The following is a 23,849-nucleotide window of genomic DNA, read 5'->3' as shown; positions in this document are numbered from 1 at the left end:
TGAAGGTCAAGCAAAACATACAATTGTAATTATTTCAATATTTCTGTTTCATAAGCAAAGTTTGACCGTAGTCCTATCACATAGATAAACTGTATGCAGCGTACCTTCATTTCAGAGTAATGAGATTCAGTCGTTATATAGCATATATATAATAAAACAGATTTCAACTGAGTTCAATATTTGCATACCATACTAAAGAAAAATATTCATATATAATAAATCAGTTAAATAATTTATAACAAATATATCAAAGCAACAATACTCATTTTAATATGCAATCTGAATAAGTCACAAAAGCAAGAAACCTTTTCATATACAGACGACAATTGTAACAAGGAAAATCTTTTAAAAAGCACTTCTCTACATAAAAGACTCTTATCACACCCTTATTCATGTGATACGCAGACCGTATTCAGCTCTTTCTTTAATTTGATATATGTTGGTATTTAAACAGGTTTTTATTATATTTATTAAACTTACTTATCATTTTGAGATATATCAATATTCTTGCTAAATATACTGAGCCAAAGTTAGCTTTAAAACTGTGAACAGCGTCGTTTAGGATAAACGCTTTGTCTACATTTCACTCAGCGTAGCACAATCAACAGAGTGAAAGAAATTGACACTCTCGTCCAATCAGGCAGAGTGTTGCATAAATCTTCCATTTTGATAAATTATCTATAATGCGTTATCAAGTAGTTTGATTTGCAAACTGAAGTCACGTGGCATAGGTAACGAAAACGAATTTAGACGGCGTCGCCGAAAAAAATTACGGTTAATCTATTTCCTTATTTATTGTCCGGAAAATAATTATGATGTGATTTCGGTGTGCATTTATGACAACTTAAGGTGGGCCGATGGTCTAGTGGTAACACGCTTGACTGTCAATCCAGAGGTCCGGGGTTCGAATCCCGGTCCAGGCACTGGAAATTTCTGAGATGCTCTTGAGTGGCTCCCGCCTAACTAGAGGCCTGTACTGGTTCTTCCCAGGAAAGACGGCTTCGCGTGTATCGGTGCTATACACCGGGCACGTTAAAGAACCGGACTACCTATTCGAAAGAGCTAGGCTAACTTAGCCGGACACGTCTGTATCTGAAAAAAAGTTCTCTCTGTCTGTTCTGGGGGCTTTATCTCACTCTGTCCCTCTGGTCAGATCGCTCTGTGTCTATACTAGTAGAGGATGATTTCGCGCCCTGTGTGGCTGCAGTATATGTAAAGCGCCTTTGAACGTGTTTATCATGAATAGGGCGCTATATAAATCTGGTATAATAATAATAATAATAAATAATAAGAAATGATTCAGATATAAACTTCTTAAAAGACTAAAATTGGACTAAACTCCTACAAAGACGCAGTCTCAAAGACATGCAATCTGGAATCACATTATAATTATATTCGGGCAATAGATAAGAAAATTATTTGTATAACTTAAATTTCTGTATTTTTATGTCTTGAGTGCCGATACATATCTCTCTTGAGATTCAGCACAATTTTTGACAATTTGCATCGCCCCTCTTCGGAACCATGGCCACATAGTCAGCGACGGTAAAGCTAACGCGGAGATCCTGATAAACCAGTTCCAGTCAATTTTCAAGAAGGACGACAACGACCAGCCATCCCCTCTACTCTCCAACCACATAGACAAGAGCATACCCACACTGCATATCGGGGAAAAGTGGGTACTGAAGCCACTGAAGCAAATCAACATTAGAAAGGCAACGGGCCCAGACGAGATCCCTAATAGAGTTCTCCAGGCTTGCGCAACAGAAGCCACCCCAGCCATCACCGCCATCTTCCAAATGCCAGTCGACATCGGCGAGCTACCCAAGGACTGGAGAAGCGCCAACATTGCGCCGGTCTTCAAAAAAGGAGATCGCCATACTCCAGAGAATTACCGCCCATTGTCCCTCACCTGTGACCTCTCCAAACTACTGGAACATATTATCTGCCACCATATGCTTGACCATCTAGACAAACACAGTGTCCTCACTCACCTTAATCATGGCTTGCGTTCAGGCTATACCTGCGAAACACAACTAGTCGTCACTGCTCACGATCTCCTAGGCTACTATGACAAGAACAAACATGTCGACACAATGATACTGGGTTTCAGCAAGGCATTTGACACCGTCCCCCACCAACGACTTCTCCTAAAGCTCAAGAACTATGGTATCCGTGGCCCTCTCCTTGACTGGATTGCCAACTTCCTCCAACAGCGTGAAATGTGCGTGGTAGTAGAAGGTGAGAAGTCCCGACATGTCCCAGTAGGATCCTGTGTACCCCAAGGCACGGTGTTAGGGCCCCAGCTGTTTCTCTGCCACATCAACGACCTGCCCGAGAGGGTGAAGTCTCACATACGCCTGTTCGCAGATGACTGTCTGTTATACAGAACCATTAACCCCTTCAAAGACCACGAACTCCTTCAACTTGACCTCAGAAATCTTCAACAATGGGCACAAGCCTGGGGCATGAAGTTCAACGCCAAGAAATGCTATCTCCTCAGCACCAAACAGAAGTCCAGCTATTTTTATACCAGCGACGGCGAAATTCTAAAGCAAGTTCAAGAAAACCCCTACCTCGGTATTACATTCTCTGATGATCTGGGCATCCCGATGATCTGAAATGGAATAGAAAAAGTGAAAACTCCACAGGTCGCTCAACACGACAAAAACGAAAATGTTGCAGGCTTGGTTTGATTGAGCCTGTTCATGGACGGTAGTGGAAATGCATGCTACCGTCCACGCCCTCTAGCCCCGGGTTGAGCAGAACTCAACATTTACACATGCTACAAGTACAAAAATAATTAAGAGACATCCGCAGATGTGTTCATACGGCGGTGCACATGGAACATTCTATGATACACTTGCATGTAATTCCATGAAAAGCGGCGTATGGTCCCCAGTTAAAATAATGGGTTTGCCCTAAACGAGAAAACAATGAGCAGAACTAAACAAACTGGAATTAAGAAAGGAGATCAGATGTTATGGAGCGTGCATATCACAGGAACTGCCAAAAGACAAAATTAAAAAGCAGGCACCATATCCAAGGGGTGATTATACAATACCCAAAGCTATGAAAGCGGAAGTACTGGAACCACCCAGGCCGAAATGTACAGGCTGAGAAACTAAACAGTACCAAAAACACTCACATATCCAAAATCACCAAACGCGCCTACTCTACCCTCGGATTCATGAGAAGAAACCTTAGGCACTGTCCTTCTAACTGCCGGAAGAATGCCTACCTAGGCCTGATTCACTCCAAACTGGAATATGGGTGTGTAATTTGGGACTCCTACTATCAAGGCGAAATCGACAGGCTAGAGCGCATACAGCGATCATCCGCACGCTTCATCAAGAAGGACAGATCCAGACAAGATGGATGCGTGTCCGCTATGCTGAAAGACCTGGAACTGGTCCCACTACAAGAGAGACGACGCCACTTGTGGCTGACGTTCTTATACAAGGTGTTGGAAGGGCACGTACCAGCTATCAATATTGAACACTATTTTAAACCCCTTAGACCTAAACCAACAATTAGAGCAATACGAGGAGTATGTACATAAAAACATGATTGCAAACCAGGTGAAAATAAAACAAAGTGCTTCCAAATAATCCAGGAAAAAAGTGACAATTTCAAAAACTCTTTCTTTCCAAGAACAGTGATTGATTAGAATAAACTCAGTGACAATATTGTGAACCAGAAGACCATTGAAAGCTTCAAACGTGAACTAACATGATCAGTCTAATTTTCGCGCACACCTCCCCGTTGAATAAAAGCCAGTATTGGTTACTTCGGCGTATCAACTCAGATTCAGATTCAGATTTCATTATTTTTATTTATATGTCTTTGTGTCTGTCTTTGCATGTCTTTGTGTGCCTTTGCATGTCTTAGCAGTGTTTAGTATGACTGCTATATATAGACTACAGTTAATGGATTTTAAGAAAACATATGCTTTATTTCTTTCAAATCTCGGTGTTTACTTGATTTCTGCTGAACCTAAGGAAGGCGGTCTCTGACCGTCTTGGGAAAAGTCCAGAATTTGGCATCTGCTACCTAAAGGTAGTTTAGTAAATTTCACGATATATATTCCTTATGATGTTGAGTGAGGCGCCCCCTACTTCCTGTAACCATCGAAACATTTTCTAACTGTATTTTGTGAACACTGTATCAGTCTTGGAGTTCCATAGAATATTTTAGGAAGGAAAAGGTGAAAAACTCGAAGTCCATTCTATCAGCCTTTTTCTTGAAATTAAGTTATTTTTCCGAAATTCTACTAGGGAAAGATTGTCACTTTCTGTTTGGTGCCTGCGAATAGAATTTCCTTTGAAAAATAAAAATCCTTTGACAGATAGAGAAAAATAATGATTAAAAGTTGAAATGATACACTAATTGCAGGGTTTTCCCTTGGAAATTTTGATAGTGGGTCATAATGACCCCTTCATGTTTGACTTTGGGGGTCATTTTCAATTTCAAGGGGTCATTTTTGTAACGTGTTTAAAAAATTTAACAGATCATGAAATAAAAAAATCCAAGAGAAAACACTGTAATTGTGTAACATGTTGCTGAGTTTTTTGTCACTACTATTATTCAACTTGTCTTTTATAATTTCAGCTTTTTTTCCCACATATTTCTTAAAATCGGACTAGTTTCAACCATTTGCGTGACTGCCGAGTAAGAGTAGTTTTGAGAAAATTTTCGCAGCCCAATACGTGTGATAAGCTAGCAAGACATTTCGACCCCAAGACATTTCAACCCCAAGAGACAATTCGACCCCAAGACATTTCAACCCCAACTCCTTGGACATTTCGACCCCATTCAATGATATGCCCAATGTTAAAATATGGTTATTTTCGTGAAAATAAGATTTTTTTTACGAAAATGAGCCATATTTGTCTAAATTTCTTTATTTTCTAAAATTCTTTTTCTAATTTCTTAAACACTATATTAGTACCTGCTTTCATATGAAAATAAGTGATTTTTATCTTACAATAACGAAATAATCATCATTTATATATATATTTTTTTTTTATTAACGAAAATAACGGGATTTATGTATCAGCGGCGTTTATTACGTAAATAATTTAAGAACAAATCGTTCTGATTATCTATCTTAAAATAACCTTCATATAACATATTTTCTTACTCGGTGTTTATTTATATTTTCAAATCATCTTAAAGACTATTTTAGTACACAGCTATAATTATTAAAACAAAAGAAAAAGATTTTTTTTTTAAAATCATGGGCCGATTTCGCTTAAATTTTAATTATGAAAATAACTTTAATAAAGTCACATCTTTAATACCTCTTTATTTATTTATTTATTTCAACCAAATATAAATAATTATAATGTAACTCAAAGAATTTCAAGATGTCACCATCTTCATTACATTGATATTTAAAATAATAATAAGAAAAATGTGATCTTTTGATTTGATTATCTCACCTTGATTAATTATTTGTTGATATACAGCACGTGTATATTTATCTGCAGTGCGCATTGCAATTAACAATCAATTAAGCGATTGTGGTGACATCGGATATTTATAAACATGTGTCAACATTATCATTAATTTCGGCGAAAATGTAAAGAAAACAATAGGAAATTAAACAACACATTGCTTATTTTCGCATTTAATGTTATTTTTGTAAGGGATTTTTTAAAAATATTTGCTTTACAGAATACAGAATATGATTTTTGTTATTTACAAACTGCTCTTTTCTTTTCTATGAACGACATTCCTTCCAGTTGTAAAATATCAAACACGAAAAACCCGTTACTGCAAAATATAAGAACATATGAGTACTGTTCTGTTAAAAACGGGGAGAAGATTATTATCATATTTCATATCTGTAAGGAAAACGTGGCAGCCGTATTACTTTTTTCTATATTAAATATTATAGCAAATACACGCGATTTAAAGTATGATTTTAAAAGTATGATCAATAAAATTCTTTAACGCAAAACGATTTTATAAGAGACTGAAATTCGGCGACCACGCGGGAAATTGCCATAATTGAAATACACCCGTATTTCTTTAACAAATGGTATTTTTGAAGTGATTTATGACTGAATTCAAACATATATATCAGTTATTATTTTTCAAAAGGAAATTAAAATACTTTTGCGCGTTACGTCTTGTACATGATTGAAAATCGGCGTGCGCACTGGAAATTTGTGCATTCGAAATTTCCATGTCCTAGATTCTCTAATGTACACAGGTATTTCTTTAATAAATCGTATTTTTAGGGTTTATGATAGAATTAAATCATATCTCAAATAAATAATTAATTTACAAAAGGGAGATAAAATGCACTAAACGTTTTTACACGAAGTTGAAAATTTGTTGAGCGCACGGGAAATTTGCGCACTCGTAGATGAACAACAATCGCCAGAATTTTGTTACCTTTTAAATTAGATAAAAGCTTATCATGTTTAACTGCACTTACCTTAAGCTTGTTAGACATTATTTGTCACATGTCACTTGTGTGTGCTTACAAATATACTGATTAATTGATATAATCAAAAGGTGTGATAATCCAAACAAACTCTATCAGGACTAATCAGAGGCCGCATATATTCAAAGGACATTAATTGTGCTTTGGCAATAAATGCAGTAAACGTTTTTATATTCATATATAAACATGATATAATTCTTTTAAAAACTGATTTTTCATAATATATTTTCTTTTTAAATTATCAAATTAAACATGAAGAAATAATTCAATTAGTTCTAATAATAAACTTTCCGGTCAGCGCGGTTTATTCCCTCACATGTATTTTGTGTATGATTCATTTAAAAAAAGAATATTTATATACACCTATATATTAATATTTTCTAAAATATGCAAAATGGAAGAAATATAAAATGAAAACATACAACTATTTCTGAGGGGTCGAAATGTCTTTGGGGTCGAATTGTCCAAGAAAATTAAATTTTGGGGTTGAAATGTCTTGGGGTCGAAACGTCTAAGATTCTGTGATAATACAAGGCCGGCATTTCATCTTGCCGTTTTATGTTTGTAGATTCCGCTTCGTTTGAGGACGAGGCAGTGACAGGGCTTTCCTCACGTGCAGAAGACAGAAAAATAATGAATAAAAGTTGAAATGAAAAACTAATTGCAGGGTTTTCCCTTGGAAATTTTGATATGGGGTCATAATGATCCCATCATGTTTGACTTTGGGGGTCATTTTCAATTTCAAGGGGTCATTTTTGTAACTTGTTTAAAAAATTGAACAGATCATGAAATAAAAAATCCAAGAGAAAACTCTGTAATTGTGTTACATGATGCTGAGTTTTTCAGGGAACATCCTACAAGACGATTTGAGCGATATCGTCGCTGTAAAGTCGGCCACTTCGCCTAATTATCGCCTCCAGGCAAAATCCGAATCGCTGAGTTTTTCTGAGTGTTGTGATCGGTTTACTTAAAGTTGTAAATCTTTATTGTAGATTAAATTACCGATAAATCCATAGTCAACCCCGCCTACTCGCCTGTCAAACTTCAGCCAATCGTATCGTTAATATCCCACATTGTTAATCAATAATAGATGATATCTAGGTCAAGTTCGAAACTGGGTCACGTGCCGTCAAAAACTAGGTCAGTAGGTCAAATAATAGAAAAACCTTGTGACCTCTCTAAAGGCCATATTTTTCACATCATCTTTATGAAAGTTGGTCAGAATGTTCATCTTGATGATATCTAGGTCAAGTTCGAAACTGGGTCACGTGCCTTCAAAAACTAGGTCAGTAGGTCTAAAAATAGAAAAACCTTGTGACCTCTCTAGAGCCCATATATTTCACAAGATCTTCATGAAAATTGGTCAGAATGTTCACCTTCATGATATCTAGGTCAAGTTTGAAACTGGGTCACGTGCCTTCAAAAACTAGGTCAGTAGGTCAAATAATAGAAAAACCTTGTGACCTCTCTAAAGGCCATATTTTTCATGGGATCTGTATGAAAGGTGGTCTGAATGTTCATCTTGATGATATCTAGTTCAAGTTCGAAACTGGGTCACATGCGGTCAAAAACTAGGTCAGTAGATCTAAAAATAGAAAAACCTTGTGACCTCACTAGAGGCCATACTTGTGAATGGATCTTCATAAAAATTAGTCAGAATGTTCATCTTGATGATATCTAGGTCAAGTTCGAAAGTGGGTCACATGTCTTCAAAAAGTAGGTCAGTAGGTCAAATAATGAAAAAACCTTGTGACCTCTCTAGAGGTCATATTTTTTATGGGATCTGTATGAAAGTTGGTCTGAATGTTTATCTTGATGATATATAGGTCAGATTTGAAACTGGGTCAACTGCGATCAAAAACTAGGTCAGTAGGTCTTAAAATCGAAAAACCTTGTGACCTCTCTAGAGGCCATACCCTTGAATGGATCTTCATGAAAATTGGTCAGAATGTTCACCTTGATGATATCTAGGTCAGTTTTGAAACTGGGTCACGTGCCGTCAAAAACTAGGTCAGTAGGTCAAATAATAAAAAAACTTTGTGACCTCTCTAGAGGCCATACTTTTCATAGGATCTGTATGAAAGTTGGTCTGAATGTTCATCTTGATGATATCTAGGTCAAGTTTGAAACTGGGTCAGCTGCGGTCAAAAACTAGGTCATTAGGTCTAAAATTTGAAAAATCTTTTGACCTCTCTAGAGGCCATATTTTTCAATGGATCTTCATGAAAATTAGTCAGAATTTTTATCTTGATGATATCTAGGTCAAGTTCAAAACTGGGTCACATGAGCTCAAAAACTAGGTCACTTTGTCAAATAATAGAAAAAACGACGTCATACTCGAAACTGTGTCATGCGGGAACAGGTGAGCGATTCAGGACCATCATGGTCCTCTTGTTTAAGATACAGCCTTGAAACTAGGATGGCATGTACAGTTTTGCACACTAATCTTAAAAATGACTTTCAGTGACCATGAATTTGACCTACTGACCTACTTTCTAATGTTTAAGCGTCAGTTTGCCATTTGAAACGTGGCTCATATTACTCAGGTGAGCGATTCAGGGTTATCATGACCCTCTTGTAGATAAAGTCAAATATCTCTGTTACTATCAAAGCTTTTGACTTGAAACTTGAAATAGTTATTAACTATCACAGTTTACACCAGGAGAAACAATCCCTATAACTCTTATATGAATTTTGACAGATTTATGCCCCTTTTTAACTTAGATTTTTTTTGTTAAAGTTTTTGATAAAGTCAAATATCTCTGTTACTATCAAAGCTTTTGACTTGAAACTTGAAAAAGGTATTTACTATCAAAGTCAACACCAGGAGAAACAATCCCCATAACTCTGATTTGAATTTTGACAGAGTATTGCCCCTTTTTAACTTAGAATTTTTTGGTTAAAGTTTTATATAGCGTCAATATCTCTGTTACTATCAAAGCTATTGACTTGAAACTTAAAGTAGTTATTTACTAACAAAGGCTACACCATAAGAAACAATCCCCATAGCTCTGATTAGAATTTTGACAGATTTATGCCCCTTTTACTGGCAAAGCTCTAATTCAGAGTCGAGCACTGAGAAAAGTCGAGCGTGCTGTCTTATGGACAGCTCTTGTTGTTTTTATTGGTGCAATTTTTTTTTTTGGTTATTGCATTTTGTGGTATAATACATGTATTTTGTGATAAACCTAGTAGAACGTTACCGTATTTTAATCATTGCAATCATTGGGTTCATTCTAGTGCATTTCAGATTGAAAAAGTAGTCATTCTTTGACAATTTGTAGGACCCACATAGGGTATTTTCCTCAAAAATGATAACTGCCTTACTTTAATGAACATTGAGTGTAATTCAAGAAGTACTACAAAATTGGTTAGAGTTTGGAAGTTTCCACTGCAGTCAAAACTCTGATCCATAAATAGATAGTATGACATTTTGACACTTCACCACGCCTATCATGTAATCGGGAATGCAGGAATCAAATACACACAGTAGCCCACAAATCTTAGAAATACATGTACTGATGTTTTCGCCTTTTATGTAAGGGTGAAGCCATCATAAAAATGTCACAGTATGTTAAATGGGTCTGCCCTAGCTGCACACAGGTAGGTGTTGATCATAGACGGCTAGACGGAACCTCTAAGTTTGAGAACCCTTAAATGTACAGGAAAAAAATGTTTTGAGAAGTTTTTGTTTTTTTCTGAGGCCGTCAGAAGGTCGAGTAGATTATTATGTAGTCCAGACTAATCAGCATAGATCTATTAACAGGAATGCTTATAATTATGCTGTAATGTTAATAAATTTGATTGTCAGCTCCCCGACAAGACCGTGGGAAAATTGGGTAAATACAAGATTTTGAAGGGGTGTAAAGCATTTATTTTTAATTGAAAAGAACAACTTCACATAGATTCAACAATGATGAACAACGGTAATATTCTGAACATGTACATAAAAACAAATATTTCTTTGAAAATGATGTCTTATTCTCCATTAATTACGATTTTTGTAATAAGCATAAAGAAATACAAGTCCTTCCAACATGATCGAGTCTGATAGGATATGACAAAGCCGACACTTTATTTTGTAAACAGACGATTCCAATGCGTAAAAAGGGCAGTTACATATTTTGTAATTGGGCAGTTTTTTTATACTATAGTGATTAAGAAATTTTAAATGTATCTTCTAACTTTAAATATATCTTATACATTTAAGTAAAGTATTATATAAAGCATTATAACATTGCATACAAGTTTAATGTGTTTGTATTTCTTTACTCAATCAAAGATTGACCTGTTGCCCCCATGCCAGTTTTGTATTACTCCATTTTCCCACGGTCGACTCAAGATGCAGTGATGTTTATGTTTTGAGCGACAGTGAGTTTTATCATTATGTGTTTCTAGCCGTAAAACAGATGTAACACAGACATGTAAAGCTTTCAGCTGCTTGTCATTGTACCTTGGGCATTACAGGTAAACTATTTTTAGATCACGTTATCTCGATTGCGACTACATGAAACTATCAGTTGTGAAAAGCGTAGTATGTTAGCGTTGAAGACACAGTTTGCGTCTGCAAGATTGCCAGTATCCGAATATTCGAGTAATCATTACTGCTGTGCTAGGAGTACAGTAACTGGACGTCTAGACACTCTCGTTTCTATTTATTACCTTACCTTGATTATAGTCTTGCATTGTTCAGAAGATACCACAACATTTACTATTTTTGTTGCAGGAAAGGATACTACTTTGTCATCATCATGTGTTTGCACTAGAGGCAAAACGTTATAACACTGCAATATCCTTGTCACAGATTATCGGTGACTGGTCGAGTGATTATTCCAGCCACAAATGAGGAATGGGTCAAACATTGTCAGAACCAGTTACCACAAAGGAGACATCAAGCTGCCAGAACACTGCAGTGAAAGTGGGTGTCTCCTGCATGCAGGGATGGAGAATAAGTATCCTTGAACTTGTTGATACCATTTTTAGCTCGTCTGATTTTTGAAAAAAATATACAAGGTATTGTGGTCACTTGGGCGTTGGTGTCGGTTAAAACTTTTGTTTAGGTCCACCTTTTCTCAAACACTGTAAGAGCTCTACAGCTTTGAAACTTTGCACACTTGTTTATCATCATTAGGGGACTATGCAGGGGTCTAGCTAGGTCCAATTTTTTGGGAGAAGTCACTTCTCCCTCAAGCTGATTTAGGAAGAAGTGGGGAGACTTTAGAGAGAAGTGGGAAGACTTTCCTACCGCAATGCTGTTGAGTGATTCGAAAGGTGGCTGTAATTTTCTTGTTTTAAGATTAAGAACATTGATGTGATTATTCATTTTCTTAGTTAGGTCATTTCCCATACAGTGGTTATTGTTTCATTACAAAATTCTGAAAAAAGTCGTATTCAGAATTCAAGCCGATGCTGTAAATCTAACCCGCAGATTTTTGGTTATATCTTGTATGAAGTGTTTATTATTAAGGTTTAATAGGAGTATATCATCAAAACACAGAAATATTTGATAAACGAACAACATCTTTACAAATATTTTACCTGACCATTACATGTTCTGCTGTACTGTCTTGTACGACAGATACTTAAAATATTCTGAAAAGTTGTCCCCCTTTGAAAATGAATGCCATTTGTAAAGAAATAAAAATAAACAATTGCTGAAAACTGTGCCTAGTTATGTGAAATTTCAACACTCGTACGCTATTGCAAATGGATCAAAATGAACATGTGTAACAGTTCTTTGAAAATGGTGAGTTTTTAAAGGCGTTTAACTGTCCGGAAGTGAGGCCCATTTAGGCAGTCCTTTTCCAGAATTCAATGTTTATATCAGTATACTGACACTTGTTTCATAGAGTAATATACATGTTTTACATGCTGAAAATTTTCATGTGAAACAACTCTTTCTTTCTATGATTTGGTGTTGTTTGATTTTTTTTTCTTAAAACGTAAGGCTAAGCGTTAACACTGAGTCACCACCTCAGTGAACAGTATCTCACTCGAATAAAACTGAAAGTAAACTGTGTAAACTAGAAATACATATTCAAATCAATTCATCAATGGAAGTTAATTTAACGTAGTTAATACATTACATGTCGTTCTTTTACCATAGATAACAAATAATTGTGTACAATATATTCCAATTAATCGCATGGTTAATCAGCAGCTTCTTGACGAAACATTGTTTTTTGCACTCGAACCACAGGTACCTTGCGGCTGGAAATACAGCCAACATGATTTGATGTTATTTCTCCTATTTGAAATTCTTTACATACACAGTCACCAAATAACTAACAACATTCGATTTAAATGCTTTTTAGCTCGACTATTCGAAGAATAAGTAGAGCTATCCTACTCACCACGGCGTCGGCGTCGGCGTCACACCTTGGTTAAGTTTTTCGTACCAGTCCACATTTTGACAAAGTCTTTTGAGATAAAGCTTTGAAACTTTCAACACTTGTTTACCATCATCATGGCCAGTTATAGGCAAGAGCACATAACTCCATCAAGGATTTTGGCTGAATTATGGCCCCTTTTGACTTAGAAATCATGGTTAAGTTTTTCGTACCAGTTCATATTTTGACAAAGTCTTTTAAGATAAAGCTTTGAAACTTTCAACACTTGTTTACCATCATCATGGCCAGTTATAGGCAAGAGCACATAACTCCATCAAGAATTTTGGCTGAATTATGGCCCCTTTTGACTTAGAAATCATGGTTAAGTTTTTCGTACCAGTTCATATTTTGACAAAGTCTTTTAAGATAAAGCTTTGAAACTTTCAACACTTGTTTACCATCACCATAGCCAGTTATAGGCAAGAGTACATAACTCCATCAGGGATTTTGGCTGAATTATGGCCCCTTTCGACTTAAAAATCTGGGTTAATATTTCATACCAGTTCATATTTTGACAAAGTCTTTTGAGATAAAGCTTTGAAACTTTCAACACCTGTTTACCATCACCATGTCCAGTTATAGGCAAGAGTACATAACTCCATCAAGGATTTTGGCTGAATTATGGCCCCTTTTGACTTAGAAATCTTGGTTAAGTTTTTCGTACCAGTTTATATTTTTTGTAAAGTGTTTGACATATGGCTTTGAAACTTTTATCACTTGTTTAGTATAATAGTCTCTATCTGTAGGAAAGAGGAAATAACTCTGTCATCTATTTTGGCTGAATTATGGCCCTTTTTGGACTTTGAAATTGGTTCTGTTTTCATACAAGTCCATGTTTTGTCAAAACTATTTGACATATGGCTTTTAAACTTTGAACACTTGTTTATCATTATGATTTCCATCTGTAGGCAAGAGTACATAACTATTTTGACTGAATTATGGCCCTTTTTGGACTTTGAAATTGCCTCATATATTGCCATTTAGTGCAAGACTTATCGAAATATCTATTTATTTCTTTTGTCTGAATATCCGTAGAAATATTTTGACCCCATTCTTCAATCAATTCTTCGAGTAGTCGAGCGCGCTGTCATCAGACAGCTCTTGTTTAAAGTATCCAGAATTTTCAAGTGATATTATAAAAATGACATTTTTTTAATATCATCGGCAAATTCGTAATATTTTAAAGAAGCATTTAATTCGAAAGTTGCGGGTTATTTGGTGACTATAAATGTACAGGATTTGAAATAGGAGAAATAACGGTCAAATCACGGCGGGTAGTCAACACAGCAGCTTTATTTCCAGCCGCAGAGTACCTGTGACTCGAACATGTTGACAGTAAACGCAAAGTGTCAAAGACGTAACCACGTCGCTAATTGGCTGAACATAAGCGACTCTGGTGTATCGGATAATTTGATTCGCTTTCACATTTCTCGGGAAAATCTTGCAAGTACCTGAAGTAGGCGGAGCTTAAATTATGCTATCGGGGTGTATTTGTGTATTCAACTCTCAATTTGACACCGTGCAAATTGCCAACAGCCCGGAAAGCGGTAATTAGCAAGTTCGGATATCAAAGAAAATCGGGCAACTTACATTTCACTTTGAGGTAAGATTAGAGCGAAATTTGAAGTTGCAAAGCGCCTATTTTGCTCAAGTCGCCCACTCGCGAGAGCTCTGCTATGTAGGCCAAGAACCATAACTCTGATAGGCATTTTATCAGAATTATGGCCCTTTTTGTACTTAGAAAATTTCTGTTACTTGGTTAAAAATTTTGTTTAGTCCACCTTTTTCAAATACTATAAAAGCTACAGCTTTAAAACGCTGCACACTTGTTTATCATTATTAGGGGACTATGTAGGCCAAGACCCATAACTCTAATATGCATTTTATCAGAATTATGGCCCTGTTTCAGTTTGTGCATTGAAATTGGAGTTTTTTTGGTTAAATTTATTGTTTAGGTCACCTTTTCTTAAAAGCTATAAAAGCTACAGCTTTGAAACCTTGTACACTTGTTTATCATCATTAGGGGACTATGTAGTTCAAGAACCATAACTCTAACCTGCATTTTGTCAGAATTATGGCCCTTTTGTACTTAGAAAATCTGAACTATAATTCTTTTCTTACATATTGTCCAGCACTTGCAGACAAGCGATGGCACCCATAGTCGGTGCTCTTGTTGACTTAAATAATCTTATCTGAAATAATTTTGGTATAACATTTCTTACATTTGGAGCTGAGACTAACCGGTAGTATTTATTTTACATTTTAACCTTTTAAGATGTAGATGAAAGTTTTTCTATTGAAATTGTGTGTTTGCAGTTTTTCTGTGAGCCACCCACATGTAAGTTTCAACTAAGTAATTTATTTTACTCCTTGACAGAGAATTGTACATTTCTGAATTATATTTTGAAAAACACTGTTTAGTACCGTACTCGGTATAGGTGAAAAAAAACTTCACTGAGTGAAATGCTCATAAAGTTTTTATAGCCTTAACATTGTGTAAGATATGGAGGATGCTCACTGTCAGTTGTTGTCACTACCTGGGGACAAAGATGCCATGTTCTTTGCTGTGTTTGATGGACATGGAGGTAAGCATGCATTTTTCAATAGAAATAAAAACAACAGAATTGGAATGGTAGTATATTAAAAATGTCATTGCTGTCTTGCTGAAGACATCCTTTGTGGCAGCTCGCCAAGTCCAGCTTTTGAAGAAATTGTAGGTTATCTTACTGAATAACTATTGATAAAGTTTTCAGTAATAAGTTGTCTTATATATGTACATTTGTAAAAATCTGTTTAAGGACAAGATTTTAATGCTTAGTGGAAATGGACAAGGATCCAGTGTTTGCTTGCATTATGAGTATACTTTGAGCATGCTTCACCTGATTATCAGGTGTTTGTTTATTATCAAGTTGCGTGGTTCTGATTAATTTGAAACAAACCAAATTAAATACTTTATATTTAAATCAAGTTGATGCCAAGAAGCCCTATGCCACATTTTGTCAGAAATTCAGAAAATTTATTCAAGTAATATATTTTTAGAGGATATTTGCCCATTTTTAGAATGATTGTATTCATGAAATATAGCCTAGACATTATAGTCTGGATATTACCTAGATGTAAGCATTCCATTTGTCTTAATTTATGTCTATCATGTTTAGAACTGGAGTGTACTTGAAAATAGTCTAAAGTGTGAACCTCAACATTTTTTCCAGTAAAAAATAGAGTACTGTCAGTATTTGTTAAAAATTGTATGTTGTAAAACCTGTCTGTGATACAGATATTTTGATACGTTATTTTTTGCGGAGTGTTTCTGGAAAGTAAGGTCTGAAAAACTTTTGAAAGGTTGAAAAAAGTAAAAAATACACAAGTTTTTACAAATGGTTTTGGCATGTTTCATCTCCATGTCATGTACATTTTAACTCATTGCAAACGAGAAGATACAAAATGTATTCAAGATTTTCATTCCATCTGTGAAAGAGAAGCTTCCAGAACATGTAATAAAGTATGATTTTCTTTTCTTTTTACCCTGAATAAGTGAAAAGTTATTAATAAAATTTATATTTTTGTAATTAAATGAAAGTCTTGCCTGTGTGAGAAAAGTTATATGCGATTATATAATTATGTTTAGAGGACCAACAGACAAATCCTAAAGATGTGAAAAACACACGTGGTATGTATGAAGTAACCAAATCTGTCAGTTTGTCAGAATATTTCTCTCACGTTCTGGCCCATGTTCCTCAAATGTTCCCAGTCTAAATTTAAGGCTTGAACTTTTCAACTATTAGTTGCTTACCTTTGTGGACAATGCATACATTTATAATGATAAAATTCTGCATATCTGTTTGTAGTAATTTGTGTTATATCAAATCGAAATTTCACCAAAATTTGTTCATAAGAAATAGATCAGATTGTGATGCAAATTTATTTATTTTAAGCCCAAAACTGTTGCTGAATGTGAACTGATTTTTATGACTTAGCTGAATAAAGGATATAGTAAAAAGCTAATATATTATACATAATTAAATTGTGCACTGTTACATACTGATTCCCAAGTCTAACAGTAGACACTGTAAGGAAATTTAAATGACTTATACAGCCTGTAACTTTTTCTGATAAGCAACAAATTCAGAAAGGTCTCCATGGTCAAGTGGTTAAGGTCATTGACTTCAAATCACCCTCATCATTGTTGGTCCAGAACCTCACTTGGGATGTAGAATTCTGCCATCCAGTTGACTTACGGAAGATTGGTGGCTCTACCAGGTATCTGTCAGTGCCTGAAATTCCCAGAGGGACATCTGGGGATCTCCCTCCACCACCACAATTCAGAAAATTGCCATGTGACACAATAATTGTATCGGTGTGACATTAAACCCAACAAAAACAAATATGAACTCTCCATCTTTATATCCCTGCAAAATATTTTTAGCAATGACTCTTTCACAATAACAGTAATTCAGTTAAAAGTTCAGAAATGCCAATGCACCCTAAAACTTCGTTATTGCTAAAATCAGAGCTATGTAATGAATACTCAAGTGTTATAACTGACCTGCCAATATTTATTGCTTACAAGTGTAAAATTTATACAACACTAGCAATAAAACTTGTTTCAATATTTACATAGGATGTTACATGTACTTATTATCACCCTATTGTATGACTTGCTTAGCTTTGAAGTATTAGTGTAACAAAATATTAGTTATTTGTCCTTCTGTTTTATAAATAAGCTTGAAGCATTTGATGTAAGGTCAGCCAATAGGAACACCTAAACATCTCATGACATATTAATGAAGCTGAAGTAGGAGTCATTCATTATTCCATAATTAGCATTTCAAGAAAAACCTATACTGTGAAAGGCCAAGACAATAGAAATACTGCTACAATGTCCAGTACATAGGTTGTAACAAATAGTAATATCAGTGATACAATTGAAGAGAAAATTCACCTTTACGACAACCGTAAGAAGTAAAATGGGCATTCAGTATTAAATTTAAAAGTATCCGAGTGTAGCATGTGATGAAAATAGATCAGCTAAGGTCTGTAAATGGCACCTAACTTGATTGTTTTTCAAATCTAGTGTAGATATAGTTTGTCAGATATAAAGAAAAGTTTAGATTCTGTAATACAAAGACCAGATGCAAAATTTTCACTTGTGGCATAGGCAATTGTGAAAATGTAAGATATGGTGTTCTTGAGTGAAAGATATTTTAATCTTGCATGTAAAACAAACAACTTTTATTTTTATTTCATGTTTTGACTAAATTAACCCATTTTATAGTTTCTTACCAGTGAAAAATATATTTGATATTTTTCACTGAAAATAACAGATATATTTCACTCTAATATTTTGATAATTCACTGAAAACATGTAATAAAACACTTTTGCTCTTTAATTTTATCCTCCATTGTTCAGTAACACTCACTTAAACTTTGGACTGAGGTCATCGAAGAATAATAAAACAAAAAAGTTATGAGTGTCATAGATATTAAATATTAACAAAGTACTTATAGTTGTATTATTTCAGTTTTGCCCTGTTTGTTCTTAAAGTAACAGTAACCAAGTCTCAGTGTTTGACTTATTTTTCTAACCTAGTTGCCTGCAGAGAAAATTAGGCTGAACATTAAGTTACCTGTCTAAGTATTATTAAATGCAAATAAAACTAAGTTATTGTTTATAAATTTGGTATGTAAAGTGTTATTGCTTTCCAACTTTGCAGATGACTGTGTCTTTATGTTATCAATTTTAATGCAGGTAGCAAGCAGAGTATTTGTGCTCCCTAAATTTTTTTAGGTGGGTGGAGGGAGCAAGCTTTGATTTGTCCTTGTCAATATGTCTGTCCCTCCATCCATCCTAATTTGTGTTTTGCATATCTCAAAATGTGACAAAGAGTCATCTACTAGCATCATAGCATGTAGTTGTGCACCTGGGGTTTTGTTTAGAATTTCACTCTGTAAGACCAGAGTTATGGCCATTGATTTAGTCATAAATATGCAAAAAGAGGCTAGGACTGTTGCATTACACATATCTCAAAAAGTATTTGACTTTCAGTCATATAAATCATTTGGAATATAATTCAGCATGTGAAGTTGTGCAGCTAGGTTTTGTTTGGGATTTCACACAATAAAACCAGAGTAATGGCCCTTGACTTAAAAATATGCATAAAATGCATAAATGTTTGTGTTGTATGTATCTTAAATAGAACTTGACCCGGTGTCATTTAACCTTAAAGAAGTATTATTCAGCCAGTGAAGTTTTAGGTTTTGTTTGGGATCCTCTCAAAGTTCCAGAGTTATGGTCCTTGACTTAGTAAAAAATATTCTGAAATTGCCTAAAAGTTTGTGTCTCATGTATACATCTTAGGATTGTTATTTAGCATGTGAACCTGGGGTTTTGTTTGGGATTTCACTCATTGTGATTTATTGTCAGACCAGAGACTTTGTCAGAAAACTTTCCACAGAATGTATATATGATATTGAAAAATGATTAAGTGTGTGAAACTATGTGTTAGATATTGGTAAAATGACAAGCAAAATGTTCATTTTCTCCATTATTTCAAAAGCATGCAACGGTTGATCTCTTTTGCACAATATTTTTTTCGCCTTAAATGTCTGAACGAGTGGCCTTAATATATAATTGACAGCCAGTCCTAAGAAACACAATTCTTTCCCGTCAGTGTTAAGTTTGGGAAGTAGTAAACATATTTCCTAGTCTTAGAGTAGAAATGATCTGGCAAATGTGGCATAGAGCTCTTATCTGAATTCCTCTGACTTTCTGTGGACAGATGTATTAATATGTATGTGCAGTGTAATAATAACACATATCTTACATAGCCTGATTTTAAGCATATGTATTTATTCTAGCTAAATATGTGTATTTGTCTTTGAAATATAACAGCACATTTCTTAATCTCTTCTGTGACTTTACCGGGATTATGCTTTAAATCTGAATAGATATAAAGGTGACAGATCATTACTTAGTCTAGTATTTGATGTAGTGAACAAACCATACTATAGAAGCCTAATTCATATTTATAGCAACCAGTTTTTCACTTGTTTGATACTACATTTTTTGCTCAGCCGCACAGAATGTTCAGGGAGAGCTGTTAGTATAGGTTGATGGTCTGTCGTCCATCATCAGCAATTTACATAAATATCTTTTGAAACTGCTAGTCAGAATTACACCAAACTTGGTCTGTAGCACCCTGGCAGGATCCTCTCACAAATTTAATCAAATGAGGGCACTTGGCCTCTTTTTAGGTGCTGCCAGAGCTAAAAATAGAAAACCCTTTACACTAACTGTCTTCTTCTCATGAACACCTCGATCTGTAGCATCATTGTAAGGTTCTCTGTCAAAATTATTCAAATAACGATGCTTGACCCCATTTAGGGGCTACTAGAGCTGAAAATAGATAAGCCTTGAAATGACTTGTTCTCATGAACCGCTTGATGGATCTTCATCAAACTTCGTCCGCAGCATTCTTATAAAGTCCAATGTTAAATTGCTTCAAATGGAGGCACTTGGCTGCTTGAAGGGGACACTTCAGCTGAAAGTAGAAATATCTTTAAATGACCTAACTGTGAATCTTTATTGAATTTGATCCATAGCATTCTTGTAAGGATCTCTTGTATTTGTTCAAATGGGAGCAATTAACCTTTTTTATGTTTTTAATACTTAACACAGTTGTAACCATTCATGATTCAGTGTGTCTTCCATATATTCAAGGTCAAAAAGTCAATATCAGATGAGCAACTTGTTACAATGGAGGTGATTGAAAAGTGCTCTGTTACATTACATTAAAATACCCTTTTCATGATATGCATTTATTATTCTCTTGGCATATTATTTGCTTTGAAGGGTTTTCTCTTGTATTTGCACTTTCAGTAGTACTTCTTATTAGTTAGGGCTAAACAAATTTTTTGAAAGCAAATTGTCCTGCAGGACGAGCTGCCTACATTTTTCACTCATCAAGCGAAAGTTTGTACTCGTCCTGCAATTAATTATTTATGAAAACAATTTTTGCAGACATCTTTTTTAAACTCCAATAAAAATGGTATACAAAAAAATTCTATTCTGGACTGTTGAGGGTGTAGCTAATGCAATCCTGATGCGGTAAACGGTGTGGGACAGATTATAGAGTTGCGAACAGCAAATCACTTTCCATTTTAGATCTCTTAGCTATCAGGCTCCTGCACAGCTTGTTTTGCTTGGATTTATTATATTCTTGGTAAAAAATTGCACTCGGCCTGCATGATGAATACAACAGCAAGTTCCGCTTGCCTCGAGCCAATTTCAACTCGTATTTACATTTTAGTGTAACAGAAAACAGAAAACATAGTTTTGATGTTCTCTTGTCAGAAAGTTTAATATTGGATGTTAATAAGGATAATTAATTTGATTTTTGAAGAAAAGTAAAATATAGGAAGAAAGCTTTTCAGTGGAGAAGAAGGCAGCTGCTCTATTAAATTATTAAGCATTGGACCTTTAAATTGTTTCACTTATAATGCGTCAAGGCTATCAAAATGCCTGATTGCCAAGATTTATTTTGTTTTTTGTTGTGTTAAATACTGCCTTTTATTTTGAGCTCACGGCCAGTTTTGCAGTATCCTTGTTGAATGGTCGAGAACAGTGCCTGTAATTATTAACGTTTAAACTTTCAAATGCTACATTTTCATTTTGCTCTGGCATTGTCAGATATACATGGATTGTAATAAGAAATTTTTTCAGGATTTTCATTTTGCAGCTTATAATGGCTTATGCACAATTTCAGCAGGATGAATATGCTATCAGTAATGTTCCAGCAAATTGAATATTTGCCATTCTTTAAGTCTAAGTTTTAGACTTATACAATTATTAATATGGGCCCAGAACAGAACAGCTGTTTAGCATTAATGTATTTAGTATTAAAATAGTAGCTTTTTTGCACCTTTGAAAGGGGACGTACATATTATGTGAACACCTGCAGCAGACAGGCAGCATACAGTAAAGTTGCCTGCACTCTAATTTGAGAAGTTCTCATCCAATGTTCACATATTCATAAGCGTAATATCTCAGCGAAGTTCCATAACCAGTCAGAATGGCCCAGTAGCTTTGAAGTTATGACCCTTGATTTACAGTGTCAGCTCAATAACTTAATGTTAACAGGCATAATATTATATAGGCAGTTATTATGTTCTCTAAACTTGGTTAGAATGTTTACGGGCATAATGTCTCAGTTAAGATTGACAGCAAGATAGTCCCAGTTGCTCTTGAGTTACAGACACAGCACAACACAGTGCTAGCTCAACTGCCAGAGCAATTTAATCCAATGTTCAGCAAACTATTGGCCTAGTATCTCGGCCAGTTCGATCACCAGCTGGATAGTCCCAGTAGCTCTAGAGCTATTGCCCTTGAATTACTCAGAATTGCAAAAATTGACAGTGTCTGCTCAATGACTAGAGTATATTTATTTGGAATGAAACTAAATTTGTGCAGAATGTGTATCTGTATAAAATCTAGGTCACATTTGATAAGCAGCCATATTAGATTAGTATCACCAAAGTTATGGCCCTTGTATTTATCAAATTTGCGAAAGTTGACAGTGTCACCTCAGTCACAAGAGCATTTTTTTCTCTGATCACAGAATGTGTATTCTATAGAACTTGGGTTATGTTTGCTAACCAGATGGTTTGGATAAGTATCTCCAGAGGTAGTGTCCTTGAATAAGTCAATACTGCGAAAATTGACATGATTGTGTTTGTTTAATAATAAGACTAGTAGTAGTACTTTAAAATTCAAGATTAATTTTGCTGTGAAGGGTTTATATTGTGACAGTTTGGCTGTTTTGTTCCCTTGTGATTTTATACATGAACAAAAGTGTATATTTTTAATTTGCAGGAGCAAAAGTGGCACAGTATGCTAGCAGTAATCTGCACAAGAAAATTATTATGCAACCAGCTTATGGTAAGTACTACTTAATGCCAAGCTGAACCTGCTTCTGTAAAGTATTTAACCTAGATCACACATAGTCCTAGGCTGGACACATAGATCTTGGTAGATCAGAGCATGCTCACGAAGAAATAGATCGTTTTTCCCATGCTCTTGGCCGCAATCCATGTAAAATTGAGTTTCTGTACCTTCTTGTCACAGTTTGCATCTTCATATTTTTCATATCTGAGAAAATTGTGTTAGCATAATATTATGCTTTAGTGAGAAGCTAGGTGATTATGTTTTTACTGAAAACAAAATTAACCCTTACCATTATTTAGTCACTGATTTTTCCAGAATGGATAAGCTTTATTTGAATATTTGGTGCACAAATGATAGTAATGTCATATTTGCTCTTTGTCTCTTTCAATGTTAGTACATGTATCTGGGATTTGTACAATTTTAGTCAACTTTATTTGCAGAAAAACATTTGATTTGCATAAAAAAGCCTATTTTTTTTACCCTGTGGATTTCATACAATTTTTATTTACAGCACAAAACCGTATAGCAGAGGCCCTGAAGGGCGGATTCCTCCAGATAGATCATGATATGACTCAAGGTATGTGTATAGAATTGTACAGGTATGTGTAGCAAGTAGACCAGGTATATTGTTCTGCCTGATCAGTAACTACAGAACACTGGTCAAACTTGATAGGATGATTGTCTGTGGTGAGTCAATTGTTTATGGTGTCTGTTGGACATCAAGACTTTAAAGGGTTTCTGGTTATTAACTGGAAAATATATAGATAACTTGTTGTTTTTTTTTGGGTAAGTAGGTCAAGGTCACAGTGGCATTGAGACTGAAAATAAGGAAAAACTGGAAAATGGATAACCACTATTGGTTTGTGGGTCAAAGGTGACAGTGACATCAAAACTGAAAAGACTTTGGTCAGGATTCATAAAAGTCAAAGCCACTTGGGAAAGATATTGTACTAGTGTTGGTTAATGTTTTATGTCCATTAGACAGTAACTTTGACTGCTGCCTTTAACAGAGAGAAAACAGCTTTTGGTTTAGAGACCTGAAAGGTCAAAGTTACTTGAA

General features: G+C 35.1%; 1 protein-coding gene across 2 annotated transcripts in view; it reads left to right on the top strand.

Annotated features, from left to right (window-relative positions):
- The first annotated feature begins 4,100 nt into the window (after positions 1 to 4,100).
- Positions 4,101 to 23,849, top strand: part of LOC123556518 (probable protein phosphatase 2C T23F11.1) — a 38,205-nt gene continuing 18,456 nt past the window's right edge. Inside the window, exons 1-6 of one of the 2 annotated variants that reach the window (XM_045347290.2) lie at positions 4,101 to 4,207; positions 11,184 to 11,409; positions 15,348 to 15,431; positions 16,475 to 16,516; positions 22,718 to 22,783; positions 23,301 to 23,366. In XM_045347290.2, the coding sequence (XP_045203225.1) occupies positions 11,307 to 11,409; positions 15,348 to 15,431; positions 16,475 to 16,516; positions 22,718 to 22,783; positions 23,301 to 23,366 (361 nt within the window). In that variant the 5' untranslated portion in view covers positions 4,101 to 4,207; positions 11,184 to 11,306. The remainder of the gene's footprint in view (positions 4,208 to 11,183; positions 11,410 to 15,347; positions 15,432 to 16,474; positions 16,517 to 22,717; positions 22,784 to 23,300; positions 23,367 to 23,849) is intronic. The other variant, XM_045347291.2, reaches the window with a different exon arrangement.

Source organism: Mercenaria mercenaria, unplaced genomic scaffold, assembly GCF_021730395.1.
Source record: "Mercenaria mercenaria strain notata unplaced genomic scaffold, MADL_Memer_1 contig_4417, whole genome shotgun sequence".
Classification (NCBI taxonomy): domain Eukaryota; kingdom Metazoa; phylum Mollusca; class Bivalvia; order Venerida; family Veneridae; genus Mercenaria; species Mercenaria mercenaria.
Note: the sequence above shows the minus strand (reverse complement) of the source record. Positions and strands in the feature narration are given on the sequence as shown.